The 22,268-nt window shown below is 32.4% G+C and overlaps 1 protein-coding gene across 1 annotated transcript in view; it reads left to right on the top strand.

Annotated features, from left to right (window-relative positions):
• LOC115883564 (transcriptional regulator CRZ1-like) overlaps positions 1-18,689 on the top strand; it is a 65,771-nt gene extending 47,082 nt beyond the window's left edge. The window contains exon 2 of the mRNA XM_030901927.1: positions 16,751-18,689. Within this exon, the coding sequence (XP_030757787.1) occupies positions 16,840-18,480 (1,641 nt within the window). The 5' untranslated portion in view covers positions 16,751-16,839 and the 3' untranslated portion in view covers positions 18,481-18,689. The remainder of the gene's footprint in view (positions 1-16,750) is intronic.
• Positions 18,690-22,268: the final 3,579 nt, after the last annotated feature.

Here is a 22,268-nt window from a genome sequence, read left to right as displayed (position 1 = left end):
AAAAATCTTCCAAAAGATTTTCAAAAAATTATATTTTTTTTGGACATTTCTCAAAACTGTGCTAATTATTTTTTATATTTTTTAATTTTACGTATTACCATTCTCTAATCGGTGAATTACAATAACTCGTAGTCCTGCGTTATTGAATTTTACGGTTAGTGAAAATCTATCGGTACTCCTACATGGTGGGTTCTAAAAAGCCTCCGTAACAGTACAATTAGAGTACTTATCGTTAATCTTGCCATTATGGTTGGGTTGCAGGAATGACGCTGGGTATCGAACGTGAAAAAAGTGTGGGTCGTGTTAAATAGGGCGCGTCCAGATGACAACGACGTCTCTTTACCGTACAATGCAGCATTTTTCCGAATTTATTTTTTAATCTAATGGGTGCTACAAATTCGAGGTACGAGCATTGGATGTTCACCAAGATGCCATCAAAAAAGTTTCTGCATTCTGCGGCGCCCTTTTTATTTAAATATATCAATTATATATTTTAATCTTAATCTCAAAAATTTAAAGAATTGATATTCTGCGACAAACGAGCAATATGTAATTGGAAATGTAAAAAAATATTCTAATTAAAGTATAAAAACATGTATTAAATAAAGAAAACAAACAAAACCACAAAAATATTTAGTAACAAAAATAGTACCCTAAGGAAAAAAACTGACCCATTTTATATGAAATACATAAAAACAATAAACTAAAAATCGGAAATAATATGCATGTACTGATTTCTTTCGAAAATCGACAACTATGAAACTATGAACCCTTCCCGGACACAAACGGTACTTTGTGAGACAGAAAATTATAGAGAGAAACAAGCCCTATAACATAGGTTACCACATTTTAATGAACAGTGCTTTCCATAAAATCAATAAAATGAAAAATATACGAAATAATATACATGTACTGATTTCTTTCGAAAATCGACAACTATGAAACTATGATCCCTTCCCCGACACAAACGGTATATTGTGAGACAGAAAATTGTAGAGAGAAACAAGCCCTATAACATAGGATACAACATTTTAATGAACAGTGCTTTCCATAAAATCAATAAAATGAAAAATATACGAAATAATATACATGTACTGATTTCTTTCGAAAATCGACAACTATGAAACTATGATCCCGTCCCCGACACAAACGGTACATTGTGAGACAGGAAATTGTAGAGCGAAACAAGCCGTATAACATAGGATAGAACATTTTAATGAACAGTGCTTTCCATAAAATCAATAAAATGAAAAATATACGAAATAATATACATGCACTGATTTCTGTAGAAAATCGACAACTATGAAACTATAAACTATGATCCCTTCCCCGACACAAACGGTATATTGTGAGACAGAAAATTGTAGAGAGAAACAAGCCCTATAACATAGGATACAACATTTTAATGAACAGTGCTTTTGATAAAATGAATAAAATGAAAAATAAATAGATGAGATCAATGTATTGCCGACAGATTGCCCTAGACTTGTTTATTCGGTGCGGTCAACGCAAAAAAGACGCAAACTTTATCTTATGATGTATGTTTAAGTATTTGTTTACTAACAAGAAAGCGTATCGGTTTTTTGTTACAAAGTACTGATTGACCCTTCGATTTTGCGCCTCCAAAATGTTGCACCTACGTGCGTGCACGCACTGCACGCTCGCCAGGAACGGCCCTAGTGAAATCATAAAATGTAAAGAAATTTTAAATAAGTTAATCTCCTGATTTTGCTAATACTAAATTCCATACATTGGAAGTTTTAATGTTACATGCCAATAAAATTATTAAAAATCGCTTTAGCGGTAGCGGCGAATTGAACGTTTATTTACTTCCACAGATTGAACTTATTTCTCTGACCACAGATTAATATCCGAATCGTACTAATCGTGCCGGCATATTATCGACAGCTTACGTAATTTTGATTAATATTTAACCAAAGGTAACATAATATTTTCTGTCTAATTGAGTCGATTTACCATAGAAACAGTTGAGTAACAAGAACACCTGTCATTAGTTATAACTACAAAGGATAAAAAAACATATGGTTTATTCGCCTCATATAAATCAATTAGAAATTATTACGAAATAACCCGGTACAACAGCCGAATTTGCTATTAAGCGTTCGATTGCAGAGTTGTTTTTCTTAATGGTTTGTGCTAGAGAGAACTATTATAAGATTGTATCAATATTTTATTTAAGTACTGTTGTCTTAAATAAACTGTACTTAAATAAGTACTGTCGGCTACTCTTAAGTACTGTCGGCTGGATTTGCACAGTATCACTTTTTTTGGCACCTACATACACCCTCGACAAGACAGGCATTTCAATTTTTGAATACAAAATTTTCTCGCCTTATAGTCCAAGAGCCGGGTGCAAAAACATGCAATGATTGAGTTTTCTGAAGGCTCATATTTTCAAAATCGATTGCATTTTAATGTTAAAAAGCAAAGGTACAGTCAGCAGTTCCAGTTCCGTTCCAGTTGTGAATTAAAATTACATATTTGCGCGCTTCTCAGCGCCAGGTGTCCCGAAACTGGAATTACTGACTGTACCTTTGCTTTTTAAAATTAAAATATTAAAATGCAATCGATTTCGAAAATATGAGCCTTCAGAAAACTTTTGCATGTTTTTGCACCCGGCTCTTGGACTACTACCAAAGTGAAGATCAAGAAATTGGTCGAAATTAGTTTTTGATGATTATTCCAAGATAATAATGATTTTACAATATTGTCAAATTTATAGGTATGCGCTTAAAACAAGAATTCGTTTTTTTATCCGATATCACATATACATATATTCACAAAAGGTAGTAAATTACTAAATTTATCTTCATCAATCAAAAAGGAATTCTTAATGCACCGGATATTGCTAATTTCATTTAATTATAAAAAATATTCATACTCATGACGTCCGCATCGATCTTAAAGTAGGTACTACTTACACCCATTTTAGCTGAAACATTACTTCAAAGCGATCATCATTACAGAAAAGAAATCAATTAAATTTTTGGATCTTTTTTTATATATGACACGCAGGAAGCTTTATAGGAACTTAACTTATAGGATAAAGATCTCATGATATTTCAGAACCAGTTTTCACTTCTGTAAATAAATATGCTCATAAAAAATGCAGATCTTAACATTTTAATGTTAGTTGATATTTTTGCCAGCTTAATTTTTTATAAAGGTCATTTTTTAATATATTTTTTTTCAAACGTCACAAAAGTATTAATTTTTGCCACGTGATTGACAATATAATAAAAATCATTTAAACGCCTAGGCATAAAAGTAAAACACTTTTACACCTAAGCATAAAAGTAAGAAAATACACACACCGGAAAAGTCTAGGGATATTACAATTTTATCCAGCCATCGTCAGTAATTTTATTATTTGCATTTCTGATATAATAAAATTAAAATAAACAAATTGTTTACACGACGTATTGGAAATAAAAATGCGAAATTTACCAAATTTTTCAAATTTACCTTGATTTTTATTGAACTCAAAAAATACACACATTTTTTTTTATTCTAAACTGTGAATTAAAAAAAAAGATAAAACCATTTTTACTTAATAAAGGGTATGACCTCCTCTACTGTTCATTACAGCCCTACATCGTCTCTCCATGCTCCTGATCAGGTTGTCGATCTCTTCTTGAGGTACAGCGTGCCACGCTGCATTCACGGCCCGAACCAGATCCTTACGAGTTTCACGAGGCATACCCATTCTCAAAATTCTTCTTTGGACCAAGTCCCATAGGTGCTCGATGGGGTTGAGGTCAGGAGATTGTGCCGGCCAGGGTAAGATGTTTAATTGATGAGCATTGATAAACTCACTTACCACTCTGGCTGTATGAGGCCGAGCATTGTCATACATGAGAATGAAGTTTCTCCCAAAATCATTGGCATATGGTAACACGACAGGCTCAAGAATTAAATCACGATATGTGATTCCTGTTAGAAACCTTTCAAGAAAAACGAGATCGGTTTTTCGGCCTAACTGGACTCCTCCCCAGACCATAACTGTTCCATCTTGATAAGGGTGCACTTCCTGAACATGATCCAACCGAATAAGATTTCCCGGTTCTCTCCATACCCTAAGCCTTCTCGAATCCTATGAATTCCAAAGCGTGACTCATCCGTGAAGAGAACATTATTGTTGTTCATTCAACCACTGAACATGATCTTGAGCCAACAAATATCGTACCTCTCGATTTCCTCTCGTTAAGGGTTGAGCTCTCCAGGGGCGTCTGTTTCTTAAGTTGACCTCACTTAATTTATTGCGAACAGTGTCAGGACTAACGGTTACATTATGTGTTTCCTGGAGTATTAAACTAAGCTCTGGTGCTGTAAGAGTCGGTCGGCGTCGAGCATTTAATTGCAAAAAATTATCTTGCTGAGGGGTAGTAATGCGATGTCGCCTTGTGTGCCTTTCATCAACATCACTACTTTCACGGTAGCGTGCACTTAATCGCGATATTACACTTTGCGTTGTATTTAATGCTCTAGCTACGTCGATTTGGCGCATTCCAGCTTCGAGCATACCCATGGCCCTTAGCATTTCGTCTCTGTTAAGATGTCTACGGTCCATAATGTCGTTTAATACTAAACAGAGTTCTTTGAATGAATTCTGGCCAGTTATCATAAAAACATAGCCAGTACAGGTTAAATTCGAACAACTGATGCTAGGTGCTTTTTATACATTTGACAAAAAATGCACAAACACTTCTGCAAATATCCCAAATTTAGAAATAACTAGTGGGACTACTTCGTTTCAATCGAAGTTGAAAGAATCGGCCTACAAATATGTGGTTGTGTATTCAAAACATTTATTTTTAACTTAATGATATCCCTAGATTTTTCCGGTGTGTGTATATTATTATAATATTTTTTTGAAAATGAATTTTATTTGTTTTTGTCGTTACTTTTAAGAAAAGCAAAAAACTAATTGCACATTTTCATAGCCACTTTATTAGGGCTATCTGACAGTATTTTTAGATTTTCAAATTAGCTGATAATTTGTAAGATACAGATGCCAATTTCATTTTTTTAAATACGGACCTGCATTTCCGGTTTTGAAAGAGCTCGGCCTCCTGAGTACATTGATATGCCACACTTTATACTTTTTTTTGTTTTTGGGTACCTTAACAACAACAAAACTATTTAATTATTATTTAAAATAATTTCAAGTCTGACTCTGGTTTTTTAAATTATTTAATCTGATTATATTCATCGCAACAATATTGATCAGCGCTAAATAACATTGAATAAGGAAAATCGAGCCAGTTGGAAGATTCAAATAAATTATATCCAGGTCAGCAATGTAAAGATATTATTTTTAACTTTTTTTATTGTGAATTTGAAATCTCACTGTACGATCTAATAATATGCGTAATATTAATCGCAGTTATTATAAATAAATCAACTCTATAACTCTTTGAACTTTCTTCTTATACTTCCGAATGCAGTGGGCACTCTTTATTGTAAATGTTGAGATGTAGTGATTTCACTTTTACAAATAACGTGAAGTAATGTATTCATTTGTATATTATTTTATTGCATTTGATTTTCCATATTCAATGTTTTACCCCACGTCATTGTTAAGTTTGAAAGCTTATCAATATTGTAACAATGGATAGATTAAATATTAAAAAAAACAGAGCCGGACTTGAAATTAGTTTAAATAAATATTGTTTAAATGTCCGAAACAAAAAAAAATCATATCATTGAACTCAGGTGGCTGAGTTCTTTCAAAATCTGAAATAAAAAATGTAGGGCCGCATTTAAAAAAATTAAATTGGCCTCTGTATCTCACAAATTATCAGCTAATTTGAAAATCTAAAAATACTATCAGATAACTCTTATAAAGTGGCTATGAAAATGTGAAATTAGTTTTTTGATTTTTGATTTTCTTAAAACTAACGACAAGAAAAAATATTCATTTTCAAAAAAAATCCCTTTTTCCAAAAAACTCAGCAATCTTTGAAATGTTTAAAACTTTTTTATGGCATCTTGGTGAATATCCTAAAGCACCATTTAACCATGTTCGTATCGAATTTGTAGGACCCTGTATAAGTGTTAAATTCAAGGAGCGTAACCATATAGTTTAAATCAAGTAATCGAAATGAATATTGATACACTTAAATTATAACTAAAACAAAATACAGTACTGCGACCTGTAAAGCCTATTGTGTTTGTCCCCTTTCTATATTTTCACGCCGTCTTTTATCCCTGTACTCTGCAGGCTCATATTTTCAAATATACTTCAAATTGTCCTTGAAGGATGAGAGTATAGTTCCTCAGATTCTAGTCTTGCTTTCCAAATAGAAACTGTCGCTTGCGAATGAAGACAGAAAGAATATTGGCAAAATGAGACACCCATCAATACATACAAACCAAATCAATCAAGCGGTATTGTCAAAATTCCGGAGGCCTGCGAAATTTTTCAACGACGAGAAAGCCAGAAGAGGGAAAGCCCTGGTCTTTCCAGAAGTTAAAATATCCAACAACAATATAACCAAAATTCTAACCTAACACCTAATATTGACAAAATAAATTTGGAAGAAATATACCGATTGAAGGACATGGCAAGCCAATTAACTTTACCAGACGATCCTGTATATACCAGTCTACTCTATATACCATGCCAAGAATAGCTGCAGAAGATCGTCTTCTCCCCAATAAGCATTATTTCAATATTTCATACATCATCATAATATTTCAGACTCGCAATGATAATGCATATAATATATTATGCTCTGGTGTTTCAGGATCTTTATCACGGAGTTCACAACAAATATTTTCTTGATACAGATTGAGCTTGTTCAGGTAGCATTTGACAGCCATATGTCCTGCCAAGAGACTGTACAATTAGGTGCTTATCATGTGCCCCCTGTCAGTTATTCTTTACACTATACCTCAACATTTACATGATTATGTAGTAGTTTCCTTTTGCACTAGAGATTGCTAAATTTTTTCATATCTTGCAACACCTTGTATTTGTTAATCTATTCAAATATATATTGTTGTTGTATATAAACAATAAAAATGTTAACGGAGAAAATTTTAAGTTTAATTATTCGCATTCTGTCCGTAAAAGGAGCATAATCGCCATCTGGTTTACAGTTAGAAAATCTGTTTGGCTTTGTATCGCAAACATTAGTTTAGTTTCAATAAAACATGGCAATGAAACTGCTGCATCATTAAAATCTGAATTAAGCATCGGGTTATTGGCTGTAAGCCTAGCGAAGCATCAAAAAGGATCTGTAATTAACACTGAGTTATTTGTATGGTTTATTTGGCCAGAAAGTAGACCTAGAAAGCTTCTTAGGATCGACAACCTACGCAGACAGTTCATTCCGCTTTTAAAAATTAACCAAGGCATATGTTGACGTGAGTCAAAAAACAAAATATTCAGGAGATATGGTTGTGACCGAAAAGTAATGTTTTAGGAAAAGTTACTCACGAAATTCTTGCACAGGGTGTTTTAAATTTAGCGTAAAAACCAACCCTTGAATTAACCCTGTATAATAAGCCAAATACTAGTTTATAAAAATCTGAGTTTATGAAATAAAGTTGAGAGATTTATACAGGGTGGTCCGAATTGTATTCTGAAAACTTTGGCAGCATATTCTGCAGATAAAAATAAGTAAAAAAGTTCGTGTAAATGTATGTCCTAAAATGCTTAGTTTCGGAGATACAGGGTCTAGAAATTTCATTTTTATTTCGATTTTTTCCAAATATTTTCTAAAGTAACGTCAATATTTGGATAAAAATTGGTGTCTGGGAGTTTTTTGACATGATAATTTTGATTTTGAAGTCAACATGACTCCTACTTGTAGGGGACGCCACCTACATATTTTTTAACTAGTTTGAACTGTAATAACTTTTCGTCCATACCTGTACAAAACTAATGAGTAAAAAATATACATTTGCGACATTTTTTACTTAAAAAAGGTATCTTCGTAAAAATCGCTACGAGTAATGGTTTTCGAAATATTTGGAATTTAAATTATCAATACCTGTCATCATTGACATAAATTAAACATGTTGACTAAATAGTTATTAGACTGAAATCATAAATTTGAAATGTTTTTGCGCTAAAAGTCCAACAGAGACCGTTTTATCATCATTTTGTCGAAGAAAAATTTATGATTAATTTAAAAAAATAAAATTTATCATTTCAGTCAAACAGTCATCTACGCAACATGTTTATTTTTTGTCAATAATGATGTTTTAACTATTTCCATTCTAAATATTTTGAGAACTCAGTAGTTTTATACGGGTACGGACGAAAAGTTATTAGGGGAGGTCGGGGCATGATGACGAACGGGGCAAGATGACGAAGTACCGATTTAAAGAAAACTGTACATCCTAAAAATCCCATTTATTTTTCCATAAATTCCTTTAGGTGTATAATACGTCGGGTTACACATAGATGGAGCTATCATTTTTGCATCGGGTTTAAAAAATCATAACCGCTTTTCACACCTGTTAGAAATAAAGCAATTTCGCTGGTTTAAAGAAAAATAGAAGCCCCTTTCATAGTTAATCTTGATTATTGTGAACATTTTAAATATTAGAAGGTACGATACAACCTAATTTCACTTAATTAATAATTTAACTTTTGCTGTTTTCTAAAAAATGTTTCCTTGGGTAAGTTGACGGAGGCAAGATGACGAATTCGTCAACTTGCCCCACTGTGTATAAAATTAGTTAAATTCATTTTTTGATGTTTTTAGATGGTGAGAACTTATAAACACCGTACAGATAGACGCTTTTGTCAGAAGACGTGCTAATTGCCACGTTGCATTCTATTTCGCACGACCATAAGTCAGTTAAAGCTAACCGGAAGCAACATTAAGACGTTATATAAAAAAGAAAAATAACAACGAACCAATTCCTCTTAGTGGTGGGAGATTCAGAAGAACGTTTTCTGATGCTCAGGAAGCTCAGTTTGTGACTTACCTCACTGACCTGAGTATTAGAGCATTGTTAATTAGAAGCAGAAAAGCTTGTTAATTTAATTCTCCCAGGACCCTCAGGATTGAATAAAATGGATTCTGCAAAGAATACAAACTATGAAACACCAGATACTGAACCCTCATTGCTTTCAAAAAAAATCAGCCGGCAAGGTCAATGAATTTGTCCCTTCCTGGACCTTTAGGCCTACAACAAAAAAAATCTGCAAAAAACAATGAAGCACATTGGTACTATAAGTTCATCCAGCTTCAGTCAAACAATCTCTAATGTTGATAGTCGAGTAACGCTACTTGAAATGAAACCCTTTTCCAAATATACACGTCCGATAAAAACTACCAAAAGAATTAAACAAAGGGCTTCTGTCATCACCTCAACACCCAACAAAGAAGGAAAAACAATGAAAACAGGAAAGGAAAAACAATGAAAACAACTTAAAAGAAGGGAGGTTGATTCTGTCAAAGTCAAAAGAAATGTATTTCAAGAAAATCGTGAAAAGCAGGTAGGAAAGAAGAAGAAAACTAATGACATTTTTTGTCCTGGCTGCCAGGAATTCTATATTGAGCCTCCTACAGAAGACTGGATTCAATGTAACACGTGCGAGAGTTGGTGGCACGAGTCGTGCACAGTCTATGAAAAAGATGGCACATATACCTGCTTATAATCGTCATCTTGCCCCTATAGGCTCGTCATCTTACCCCGGTACTGGGGCAAGTTGACGAAAATGCACTTTTTTGTTTTTTTCTTTATAATTTTTCAAGAGTACACTTTTATTTTGTTTTTTTATGTTTTATTATGTACCTGAATAAATGTACTAGCAGATGAAATGGGATCTTTTTTTTTTAAACCCGTTAGTCCGTGTTTTATAGCCTTTTGTATTTTACTTCGCCAACTTGCCCCGATCTTCCCTACTCTTTAAAGCAGTTAAAACAAAAGTAGGTGGCGCCCCATACAAATATAAGAGTCAGATTGTCATCAAAATCAAATTTATCATGTTAAAAAACTTCCAGAAACGACATTTTCATCCAAATATTGACGTTATTTCGGAAATTATTTGGAAAAAAATTGAATTAAAAATTAAACTTCGACACCCTGCATCTCTGAAACTAAGCATTTTAGGACATACATTTATACGAACATTTGTACTTAATTTTATCTCCAAAATATGCTGCCAAAGTTTCCGGAATACAGTTCGGATCAGTCTGTATACAGTATGCTACAAAAATCATGAAAATAAGGCTAAAAGTAAAAAAACCTAACCTAACACTTTAAACTCGACGGAAAAATGTTTCGTTGCGTTTTTGTTGCATTTGAGTGTATAATCATATATAACTTGTAGGATGTCATGATGTAATTGGGACACGCTATATAATGACATATCTATAATATACGGCTAATTGAATTATAATTTCACCCGGCTACAATCAATAATAGAACGTAAATTAACTGATATCAAACACTGTCGCAGTGAAAGCAGCGCGCGAACTCGCAAATGTTACTGCTTTCCTGCAGCTAAACTGACCACAAATCGACGTACTTAACAGATGAAAAATGGAAAACGGTTATTAGAGTTATTAATTTCGCCTACAAATAATTACTACACATTTCTGCCATCGATATATACGTTAGTTATTTTACTTTCGAGCTTGACACTTCCACGTCAACATACACAATCTGTTACAAATGTAATGCAGATGGATGCAATTAAATTTTATTTACATTTCTGATAACCAGAAATGACATTTCGTAAATAATCATATAATTTCTCTTGGAGTTTATTTTTTATACGAAACGATGGTAATCATTCTTTGATAGATATCTTGAAAAGAAGCAATTACATAATATTATGTATCCTGTATTAGATCGAATGGCGACACTAAACACTATCATCAGTAGTGCTTAGTGTTTTATCTATAAGTTTGATAAGTTGATATCAACAAATTCCGACCGCAGCGCTTCAACGGCTGAAATCAGAAATTACCATTATGCTCTTCATGTTGTTGATCGCACTAAAATTACGTTGAAATCGTGGTTTTGTCTTAATTTTTAATTTCAAGTCTAATATTAAGTATTTTAGTTTTTTGCTAGTGGCGTTATTGAGGCTACAAAACACTGTTTCAGGTAGTATAAAATAAGTGAAGAAGAATTCTCGAACTAGGCGTCGCGTCGTGTGTTGTGTTGTGACAATTTCAAATGTTAATAAAATTACCGAAAAAATGCTAACGCGTAAATTTGAGCGTAATTAGGGCGTTGTTGGGTGCAATAACATTCAATAACTCAACTTTCTCGAACATTCAACTCTTCCGAAACAACATTTTTTAGGTTCATAGTTTCTCAAACCGATTTGATCAAAAGCAAAAATAAATTCAAGATTCAAGCAGTTCGACGAAACAGTAATTGAGTAAACAAAATGCTCGTTACATAATCAAAAAATTAAATAGACATATGCTATGAGAGGAGAAAATTCATATAATTTGCAATATTAATGGTATACTTTTTTAATGAACTAGATTTAATGTTTCATGAACATCTTCTAAAATTATAATTATGTACCTTTAAAAATTTCGTTATAGCCGAAATAGCCCCAATTATGCCCCACTAGCAAAACCGGTGATTAAAACTATGCTCGTTACCGTAGTTGAACTCATCTAAAAAGTTTTTTTTAACTGGAATAATAAATTATAATACAAGTTAGACCTTCTGAAGATATCCAAATATTTACTTTTTTATTTTTATTTTTAGAATTTTCACAAATTATACTTCCCAATACTTTTAGAATAATTAAATAATAAATTTTTCGTATTCTCGCTAGTTAAACTAATGTATTTGTAAGTACGAGTTGTTTACGATATTCTCCGATGGGGGCAGCACCGGCGGAGAATGTACCAAGCCTATACAGGGTGATTCACTGCCATGGTACATTAGATATATCTATGGAGAACCGGTGTTAGAACTTTTTTTAAAATTTGGATTTTTACATAAAGGTACTTGCTCCATCTGTCTAAATTACTTTCACCATTACAGTGTTGCCGCTTCATACTAAAAGTATCAGCATCTTGGTTATTTTAAATGGAACAACCGGTATATTTTTATATTTTTCGAAACTTCTTCCATATCGCAAAATTTTTCTTTTTTACTAACCTATACCAACCTCTAATATTTTTCGAGATAAAAAATAAAACATGCTTAAAATCATAAAAACATTGGTTAAATCATAAATTCGGCATATTAACGTAAAAAAAAACAGAAAATTCCGAATTTCTAAAGTATATTTTCTTTATAATGAGATGAAAAACTCAAGGTAAAATACCAGCACAGTGCAGTGGTCATTACAAACAAATTGTCTATGAAATCGATTTTCAAACATCCCATAAAACCGGCATTTGTACACCTATTTTACGATTTGCTATCATGCCATTACTATTAGATCTCATTATTTAATGCACATAACCAACTTAATGGTTGCATTTTATTATCCCTATATCCTAAATACTTTGGTTGTGCGTAAAATCACTCTCCAGGAAGTAAAAACAATGAAAGTTGGTAAAAAAAAATTTCGTAAAAATATGCTCCCGTTTTTAATTTATTCTGTAATCTTTTTATGGTAGTTGCTGTAGAAATGTGAGTAAGAATACCAAATTGCAAAGAAAACGGTTCATCAATATTCTTAAAAATAAACACAATATATTAAATATTTTTATTTAGTCTTTCCAGAGCTGTATTCCTCGAATCGCCCACTGAAGTTTGGTACCCTATTTTTGACACCCTGTATATACATCTTAATACCTTTTTTAGCGATGCACATTTGTGTTGATTTATTAATAATTGTATAGTAAACGCCACGAATGTTTGGAAGTGATTCATCGGTCGCTACCATGTGAACTAATCGGTTCAAGGTCACATAAAACTTAATTCCAGTGCCGTGGTGTTTCAAGTCATATAATAATCAATATATAATCTGTTGTAATTTGTTGTTTTAACTATCAAAGTCTTGTCAAAACATATATTTGGTTATAAATATAAAATGGAATGCCCCATTGGTCGCACTGCAAGCACACCAATGGACTGACGCACAAAAACGAATCAATCAAAGAAACGCGATATAGTATCGTCTTTGTCAATCACGCTAACATTTTAGAATAAGTAGGAGGAGCGCAGGTAGATGATTAGGGCCTTTAAAAACCTACGTCTGCGGTAAAAATTTACGTTTTTAATGTAAAAATGGTAGCGCGCGTGTCGATTCTAACTTCATCAAGCGACAAATCACTCCCAAACATTCGTGGCGTTTACTATATATAGTTTTATTAGGATAAAAATGATACTCTCTGTGGCGAGGCTGTGCGTTTGACAAGCAAGGCACAATAAGTAATTTTTATTCCGAATAGAATAGGCTATTTTTTTAAAACGTCACAAAGAATGTTTTAAACAATTTCAAACGTTGCAAATATATAAAAAGATTTAAAAGTAATACCTTCTAAGTAATTATATATTGAGAAACTCTGGTTACACTCGTTGAATTTGACACTTTATGTCAGTATAACAGTATATTTTCGTACTTTAGTGCTTAGGCGTAAAAGTGATTTACTTTTATGCCTAGGCGTTAAAATTACTTTTTTATATTATGTCAATGACGTCGCACAATTTAATACTTTTGTGACATTTGCAAGAAAATATTTTTTTATGTGGATTATTTTCTAAATTTCTTGTTTTGTTTGAAATAAAATTATATAATAATTGTTATACTTAATAATTTTAGTAATTTAGTTTTTTCTTGCTGATGAAACGGGCAAATTTATCATAATTTCGGAATAAAGATGTAAATCTCAAATCATTTTGAAAATTACTTAAATTTTAATTCTTAAGACTCTGCTATTCTTATATCTGTCACTGTAAATGTCCGATGCGGTAAATCCTAGCAGGTTTTACCGCATTTCGAGTTAGTTAGCGTGGGTATTTGGGGGGTGGTAAATTCTAGGTTTAGCGCGCTTATCCTAGGTTTTACTGCGCTTATCCTAGGACATTTACGGTAACATATCTGCTAATTGTTAAGACGCAGATATCTTTATATCTGCTATATAAACAATGCCTTAAAAACAAATGACTTAAGTCATTAAAATAATTTAAATCAAAAAAAGACATAAGTTTTTTGTGAGCTTGCAGTCCTGGTATACCCTTTAAATTATTGTAAATTTTAGTCATCATATCAACCAATCTTTGTGCTTAATAAATATTACACATATTAAAAAAATAACAGAATGAGGTCACGGTACTAAGCTAAAAGAATAATTCATTATAGTCTATTAATCAAGATAAACATTACGTAAGTTAATTATTATCATTGGTAATTATTTTCCTTTGATTTCATTTTCTATCTCCCTCTTTCTTTCTCTCTGCATATCTTTCTTTCTTTAAATCTCTGTTGTGATTTGTTCTATATAAACAATTTATAGAGCTCTATATCATACAAGAGATGTGGCCTTTTTAAACTGAACTCGCAATCTGGTTGGGCTGATCCTTAAAAAGAATCAACTTATTTCGGATTAAAATTTGATATATTTCGAGGGCTTTGCATTTTTTAAGGACTGATAATCCGATGAGTTACCGAAAAGGTTTGGCTGAGTTGATACCATAACTGCTTTTGTTAATGAATAATTTAAGATGCTTCAGTAGATTTAATTTAAATAATTTATACCGGGTGTTTCTCAAAAGTGGATCACCCATATAATTTTTTTAAGTACTTACGGCGCCACTGGATAAACAACTGGTTTATTATCAATAACCAATTATAACCAATTATCAATTAATAAACGTTTTTTATGGTGGTTTGGTTGAAGATGTTGACTTTTAGTTCGTTATAGTGTTATAAATCTTTGTTTAGAGCATATTTTTCAAAGTTAATAGTGATTGTTTTAAATATTTTTGGATTTTTTAAAATATTCCTCAATAAAACGAATAAAAATCATATTTCATATTCCATTGGGCTTTTAAATCATTTTGTAACTCATTTTATTCATTTGTATTAGCAAACTTAAAAAACAATTTTTTAAAGTAAACAAAATAAATTGAAAATATTTAGTTTCATTGTATCGTATCTTAATTATTATGGAAGCTATCTGAAAACTTAAATCGATTATTAATTGATAATTGGTTATAGTAACCTGTTGTAACCTGTTATTGTAACCTGTTTTTTATCCAGTGGCGTCGTAAGTACTTAAAAAAATAATAATAAAAATAAAAATGTCTTATTTTAATGACGCACCCTGTATAAATATTTATCAAAATTAGAACTTAAGTATCTTAGGTAAGGAGGATTCAATATAATTTATCAGATTTGAAATAAATACTGTCCTAAGGGTAGTTTACTCTTGACTTCGAAAATATCAAACCCCATTAAAACGTACGTCTATGAGGTATGGCATTTCATACCCTGGGCAAAATGTACGTCTTATAGCCATACAGCCTCCTGCCAAAAATGAAAAAGATCGCTCAACAAACAATCAAGATATTGGCTTGTATCCATCTTAAGTGTATCCTGTATGTTTTTCTGTATCTTTATACTATATCCTATCGCTTTATGTTTTTGTTAAAACTCTATTTTTCACTAATCGCATTTTAATAAATAAAGATCCGTTCATTAAGGCTTATTCAAGTAAGGACCCACCTTTCTTCAACCTTTCTACGTTATACAATTAAAAAAAGAAATATCTAATTTTAATGCTATGAAATGGGAATAAATCAGTAAGATGTGGTACGTACGAAAAGTTCAATTTCCCATAAGATTCTTTAAGGTCTGTTCATCTGGAAGAATTTGATGGTGTGAAAGATTTTTGTACCAAAGAGTTTTTAATCCGCACGAGGTGTGCCTTAAAGATTAGGACTAATAGACAGAAGTACCGCTAGAAGAACCATTTTTACATTTTTTTTGTAGCTGTAACATGCTATAACATCATAAATCTTGTAAAAGACTGAATGAAGAAAAATCCAACAATTCAACATTGTTTTTTTGTTCACGATATTTTTTTTCACTGTTTTTTTTTTCTTTATTGGTGATAGGTACTTATGATATCTATAGGTACTCATTATATGTTCACCGAAAACAATGCCAGGTGTTTGGAAAATTCGTAAAAAATAATTTTATCCCTCTAAATTTAATAATAAATTTATCTAATATATTTTATTTAATATACCCAGTAGATAATGCAGTTTAGTGCTAAACAGTGATATCACATGTCACAAAACATTTTGAGAACAACTTAACCTTCGGATCGATATTTTTGCATCTAGATCTGATGTTTGTCTAGCGACCAATAAACATAATCATGGCACGAGTTTATCAATACACGTAACATTGATTTAAACATGCCAATAATGCAATAATAATGTACTGTTATGATAAAATATCTATAATGTTTATAGGTACCATACAATTATATTATTATATATAGATGATAATTTGGCGAATTATTATTATATTTTGAATCAAAGAAAATATATAATATTTTTTAAAAATAAATCTTACACTAAATAAATTGTACAACAAACCAAATATATAAAGTGTCTTATTTAATTTAGATCAATTTTTCTGTTTTTAAGGTTACGTAATATACTCTGTAATAAACTGGCTTGTACTTGTGAAACACTGATGATACACATCACAAGTATACATGCGGGAGGTAATTTTATAAAAAATGTAATTATAATCAACCACTTATATTATAAACAATCAATTTCTAGATACTTTTCACTAATTATGTATCTCTTTTTGTTGCAGATCCGTCCAAACCACAAAGACTTCAACCCACTAACACCCTCAACGAAATAATGCAACACTAATCCCCCCAACGCAAGCTTTTCCAATATATGGAGCTGAAAGAACCTGTGATAATGGACGTTACAGAGTCATTTCGAACCGACCAAGACATGACAAAGACGGACTTCTTCGACTTTGTCGTAACTCCGGACTCCAACGACGCGCAGTCCATACAGCAGTTCACCAAACAGATGCGCACAGTCAACGCGTTCCTCGGCAACGGCACCGGAGAGGAAAACAGGGAGACCAACAACAACATGATCATCACCGAGATCCCCACCACTACCTCAGACTCACTCACATCCTTCGATGCAAATTTGTGGAGCGAAAAGGACACTGTTAAAATCGAAACTGCCATTTTAGAAGACTTGAACAAGTACTGGGCCAACGACGAGGCTAACGGAGTGGTTCAGATCAAACCAGAAAGCGCAAGTAGCGGGAGTAGTAATAATAACAACACGGATGGACAGATATACACCACACTCACGGTACTCAACGGGATCGACCAGAACACGACGTGGTACCGACCGCCCATTACCATCAAGGAAGAAGACGTTTCCATGTCGAGTCCTGGCTCGATGGAACACCTACAAGCCGGTCTGGATATCGAGTCGATTTTGAGCATAATGCCCGCGCATATTTGCACGTTTCCCAACACCTACAATGACGGAACAATGAGCCCGAACACTGACGGTTTGATCAAGTCTGAAACCTACACCTACGAAGACAGTGGCTTCGCTGATAACGGGAAGGAAGAACTAGCAAACTCTTTGATAATAGACACTCCCTTACTTGAAGCACATGACAGCTTCAACAACAATAATAACAATGACTGGAAACTGATGAACAACAATAACACTCAGCAAAATGGATCTTCGGATTCATTATTACGGAACGCATTACAAGGGAAAGCTTTTGTTCGATACAATAGAGAGGTTAAACCGACAAAAATTCCAGATGACAACGTAGAGCTTCGAAGGTGTTTATCAGCATCACCGACCAAAACAGAGACGATTTATATAACGAAGGAGGAACCAGAGCATATACCTACGATAGTTGCTGGAATTGACGCAAATGGAAAGGTAGTTTTCGAAGAGCAAGTTCCGAACAGGTCGATGGAGAGTTCTGAAAACCCTACTAGCACCCACAGTATGGACGACATTCTACTAAGTCAGCTTGATAACCCTTACTCGGAAGATTTCGAGAAATTAAAACGAATAGCTAATGAAGTAGCTGAATCGGTGAATTTCTGTATAAACCCTTCCTCGGCGGAGAATACAGTTCAAACCAACATCAACACAGACCAAATAGGGATTTTGTACAACATTTCCTCGCCTATCCAGATCACTACACCTACGGTAACCAGCACAAAACCAACGAAAAAATACAAAAGATCAAATAGCGGAAACAAATCACAGTCTAACCTCCAGAACCCCACTTCAACGAATAATGGAGTTCGGAAAGAGAGATCACTGCACTACTGCAGTATCTGCTCGAAGGGTTTCAAAGACAAATATTCGGTTAATGTCCATATCAGGACGCATACAGGGGAGAAACCGTTCGCTTGCAGTTTGTGTGGTAAAACTTTTAGGCAGAAAGCACACCTGGCCAAGCATTACCAAACGCATATAGCGCAGAAGAACGCAGCAACTGGTGGTAATGTGTCCTCAACGAAAACCAAATCAAGGTAGCTTGACCTCAATGAGAATCGAATCTTCTAAATCGATATAGTAGTTAAAGTACAACAATCTTTAAAAGTATGAAGCATTGCAGAATGTTATTTCTTAGACTATTTAGAATAATATACACAGCACGAAGAACGGGCATCTTAAAATATTGATATATTTTAAAGTTTAATATTTTTTGTTCTATCGTGCCGATTTTGATGATTTTTTTAAGCAATATGTAGCTAAATTATTTGGCTTTTTAGTATCTCTTTCTAATTTAAAAATGAAAGTTCACATCTGTCAATTATACGAGGGAAAACAAAATATTGATATTTTGGTGAACGTCTGAAACACCCTGTAGAATATGTTAAGACAGCAAAGAATTAAAAAAAAAGTTAAGCTAGTTATAGTCATAGTAAGATTAACTATGGTATATAAAGTGATCACAGAAATTTAATTCTAAAATTTCTTAAATTCTGTGGAAACATTATTGTTCTAAATAGTACCAAGTAATGTTGTATCATTTAATAACAAAAAACTGTATTCTGTTCATTTCGCATTCAGAGATGATAAAAAGCTTCATATAATTTTGAAGATTATTTGATATATATTTGCAAATTAGAGTAAACTCGAATATCTGTCTTCCAAATTATATAAAATATAAATTTTATACTTTAGTGGCAAATTCTGAAACTGAAGAGTTAAGCTATTGTCACGAAACTATGTACCTAAATTATTCTAGGTATTATACAAATATGTTTTGTCCTGTGGACAATAAATATAGTAATAATAATACATGAAAAACGTTCATATTGTATAGGATTATACAATTATAGAAACAAAACTTAAAAAAATATATTAATGGTCAAGTTGAGACAAAAGAGATATTGATTAATTCTTGACTGTACGACTGTGATTAAGATTTTATTGATTTACTCACATACAGTGAGAGTTTTAAGCAATATTATTAAAAAAAATTGATTACACAGCAAAAATATTTAAACTTTATAGCGTAGTACTAGTATTTTAAGAGTAAGAGGTTGTCACCCTTAAACTAAAAATTTAGAAAAATTTTAAAGTGGCTTCCGTCTCTGATGTATGAATAAGAAATAGTTTTCGACTCCTTGCTTAATCTTTATAAAATATTAATATATAAAATATTACCTAATTAATTTTATAAATAGTTTGTTTTTATAGCAATAGTTATTTTTCCGGAGCATGTCCAAATTACTGGCCACCCTAAAGTGTTCAAATTACTAGGACATACGTACTTGTATCCGAATAAGTTAATGATCACTATAGATTGTCCAAATTATTGCTCACTGCTGAGTGTCGGAATCAGTTACTTATTGTTCACTCTGAATTATCCAAAATATTGGACATAGAAGTATCCAAATTACTAGACACTGTAGACTGCCCAAATCAGTTATTGGCCTCTCTAAAATGTCGAAATTATTGACATAGTAGTTCCCATACCAGTTTATGATCACCCTAAATTGTCTAAATTATTGGCCACTGTAAAGGGGCCAAATTAGATTCTGGCCAATCCAAAGTGTCCAAATTATTGGACACTGCAGAGTGTCCGAATCAGTTATTGGTCACTCTGAATTATCTAAAATATTGGACAAGGAGTATCCAAATTATTGGACACTGTAGACTGCCCAAATCAGTTATTGGCCTCCCTAATATGCCGAAATTATTGACATAGTAGTTCCCACACCAGTTTATGATCACCCTAAATTGTCTAAATTATTGGCCACTGTAAGGGACCAAATTAGATTCTGGCCACTCCGAAGTGTCCAAATTATTGCTCACTGCAGAGTGTCCGAATCAGTTATTGGTAACTCTGAATTATCCAAAATATTGGACATAGGAGTATCCAAATTATTGGACACTGTAGACTGCCCAAATCAGTTATTGGCCTCCCTAATATGCCGAAATTATTGACATAGTAGTTCCCAACACCAGTTTATGGTCACCCTAAATTGTCTAAATTATTGGCCACTGTAAAGGACCAAATTAGATTCTGGCCACTCCGAAGTGTCCAAATTATTGCTCACTGCAGAGAGTCCGAATCAGTTATTGGTCACTCTGAATTATCCAAAATATTAGACCTAGAAGTATCCAAATTATTGGACACTGTAGACTACCCGGATCAGTTATTGGCCTCCCTAAAATGCCGAAATTATTGACACAGTAGTTCCCACACCAGTTTATGATCACTCTAAATTGTCTAAATTATTGGCCACTATAAAGGGACCAAATTAGATTCTGACAAATCCGAAGTGCCCAAATTATTGGACACTGCAGAGCGTCCGAATCAGTTATTGGTCACTCCGAATTATACAAAATATTGGACATGCAAGTATCCAAATTATTGGACTCTGTAGACTGCCCAAATCAGTTACTGGCCTCCCTAAAATGCCGAAATTATTGACATAATAGTTCCCACACCAGTTTATGATCACCCTAAATTGTCTAAATTATTGGCCACTGTAAAGGGACAAAATTAGTTTCTGGCCACTCCGAAGTGTCCAAATTATTGGACACTGTATGTATATAATTTGGCCATGCAAAATTATTAAATTTTAAAAAAATTGTTGCTATTCTTAGTCTCTAAACCTCTTCAAGATATTTCACGAATGGTATATTTACTTGAATTTATTCTAATAAAAAATTATATACTTACAAAATACTTAAAATATTTTACTACCAACAAATTATAACAATATTATGCTGTGTAATTAAAAAAAATGACCATTACAATTAACACACATAAACATACACACACACATATAAAGTCAATGAATTGTTCTGTAATTCACGTATTTACGAAAATTTGCATACAGGTTCCTACAGGTACAAGCTACTTTTGTTTTGTTATATTATTATTTGTAACGAATAATGTGCTGTGATTATTAATTGTGAAATTAATTTAAAAAGAGACGTTAAGTTAGTGAAAATCTGCCTAAATTTTTTCTTGCCATTTCTGTATTATTATTTTGCATGTACTTTTTAGTGTTATTTTTATAATAATATATTATTTTATTTATTGCCGTTAAAACGTTAATGTATATGTCTGTATATTAGGAGTAACTTTTATTTTTGTTAAATACAGGGTGGACTATTATTAATTTTGGTGTTTATTTTTAAGCATACCTATTTCCTAATATAAAGTATTATGCCACCCTGTGTCTTTTTTCTTTAGGTTTAATTAATTATGTAAAATGCAACAACGCATTCGAACAACGATATATGACAATATACATTTTTATAAATATATACACCTAGATGTACCGTCCGTTTAGAGAAAATCATGTTTAGATGAAATATAGTTATATAGTTGTTATTTATATTATATTTTTAAAGATCCCTGTATATGTATGTAGTAGAATGTTTACCATAACGTAGTTCTTAAATAGATTCGTAACCATTTACCTTCAAATACTCACTACTGATTTTGACATGTCTTCTGTCATTTTATAATAATTTAGTTTAAAAAATGTTGTTATAAGGTGAGTACAAAAAAACCTTATAGGTATATAATTTAGATGAATCTTTAGTTTATGACATTTTATACTTTGTCTTGATGTTTGTTGTTTATTTTATAGATATTTATAATACTCGTTTTAACAAAAGATCTGTTTTCTTGAATTTACCGATAATACTCTATGAAAATGATTAGAAAATGTTCAAAATATTAATATAGCACAATGGATATATCATTTTAAAACTGAGTTTCTTTATATATGATATCATATATAATTATCATATTTATATATGATAGTATACATGTATAGATATCATCCCAA

This window comes from Sitophilus oryzae, unplaced genomic scaffold, assembly GCF_002938485.1.
Source record: "Sitophilus oryzae breed Bouriz unplaced genomic scaffold, Soryzae_2.0 scaffold_1947_pilon_pilon, whole genome shotgun sequence".
Classification (NCBI taxonomy): domain Eukaryota; kingdom Metazoa; phylum Arthropoda; class Insecta; order Coleoptera; family Curculionidae; genus Sitophilus; species Sitophilus oryzae.
The sequence above is the reverse complement of the archived record's forward strand: the minus strand, read 5'-3'. Positions and strand labels throughout refer to the sequence as shown.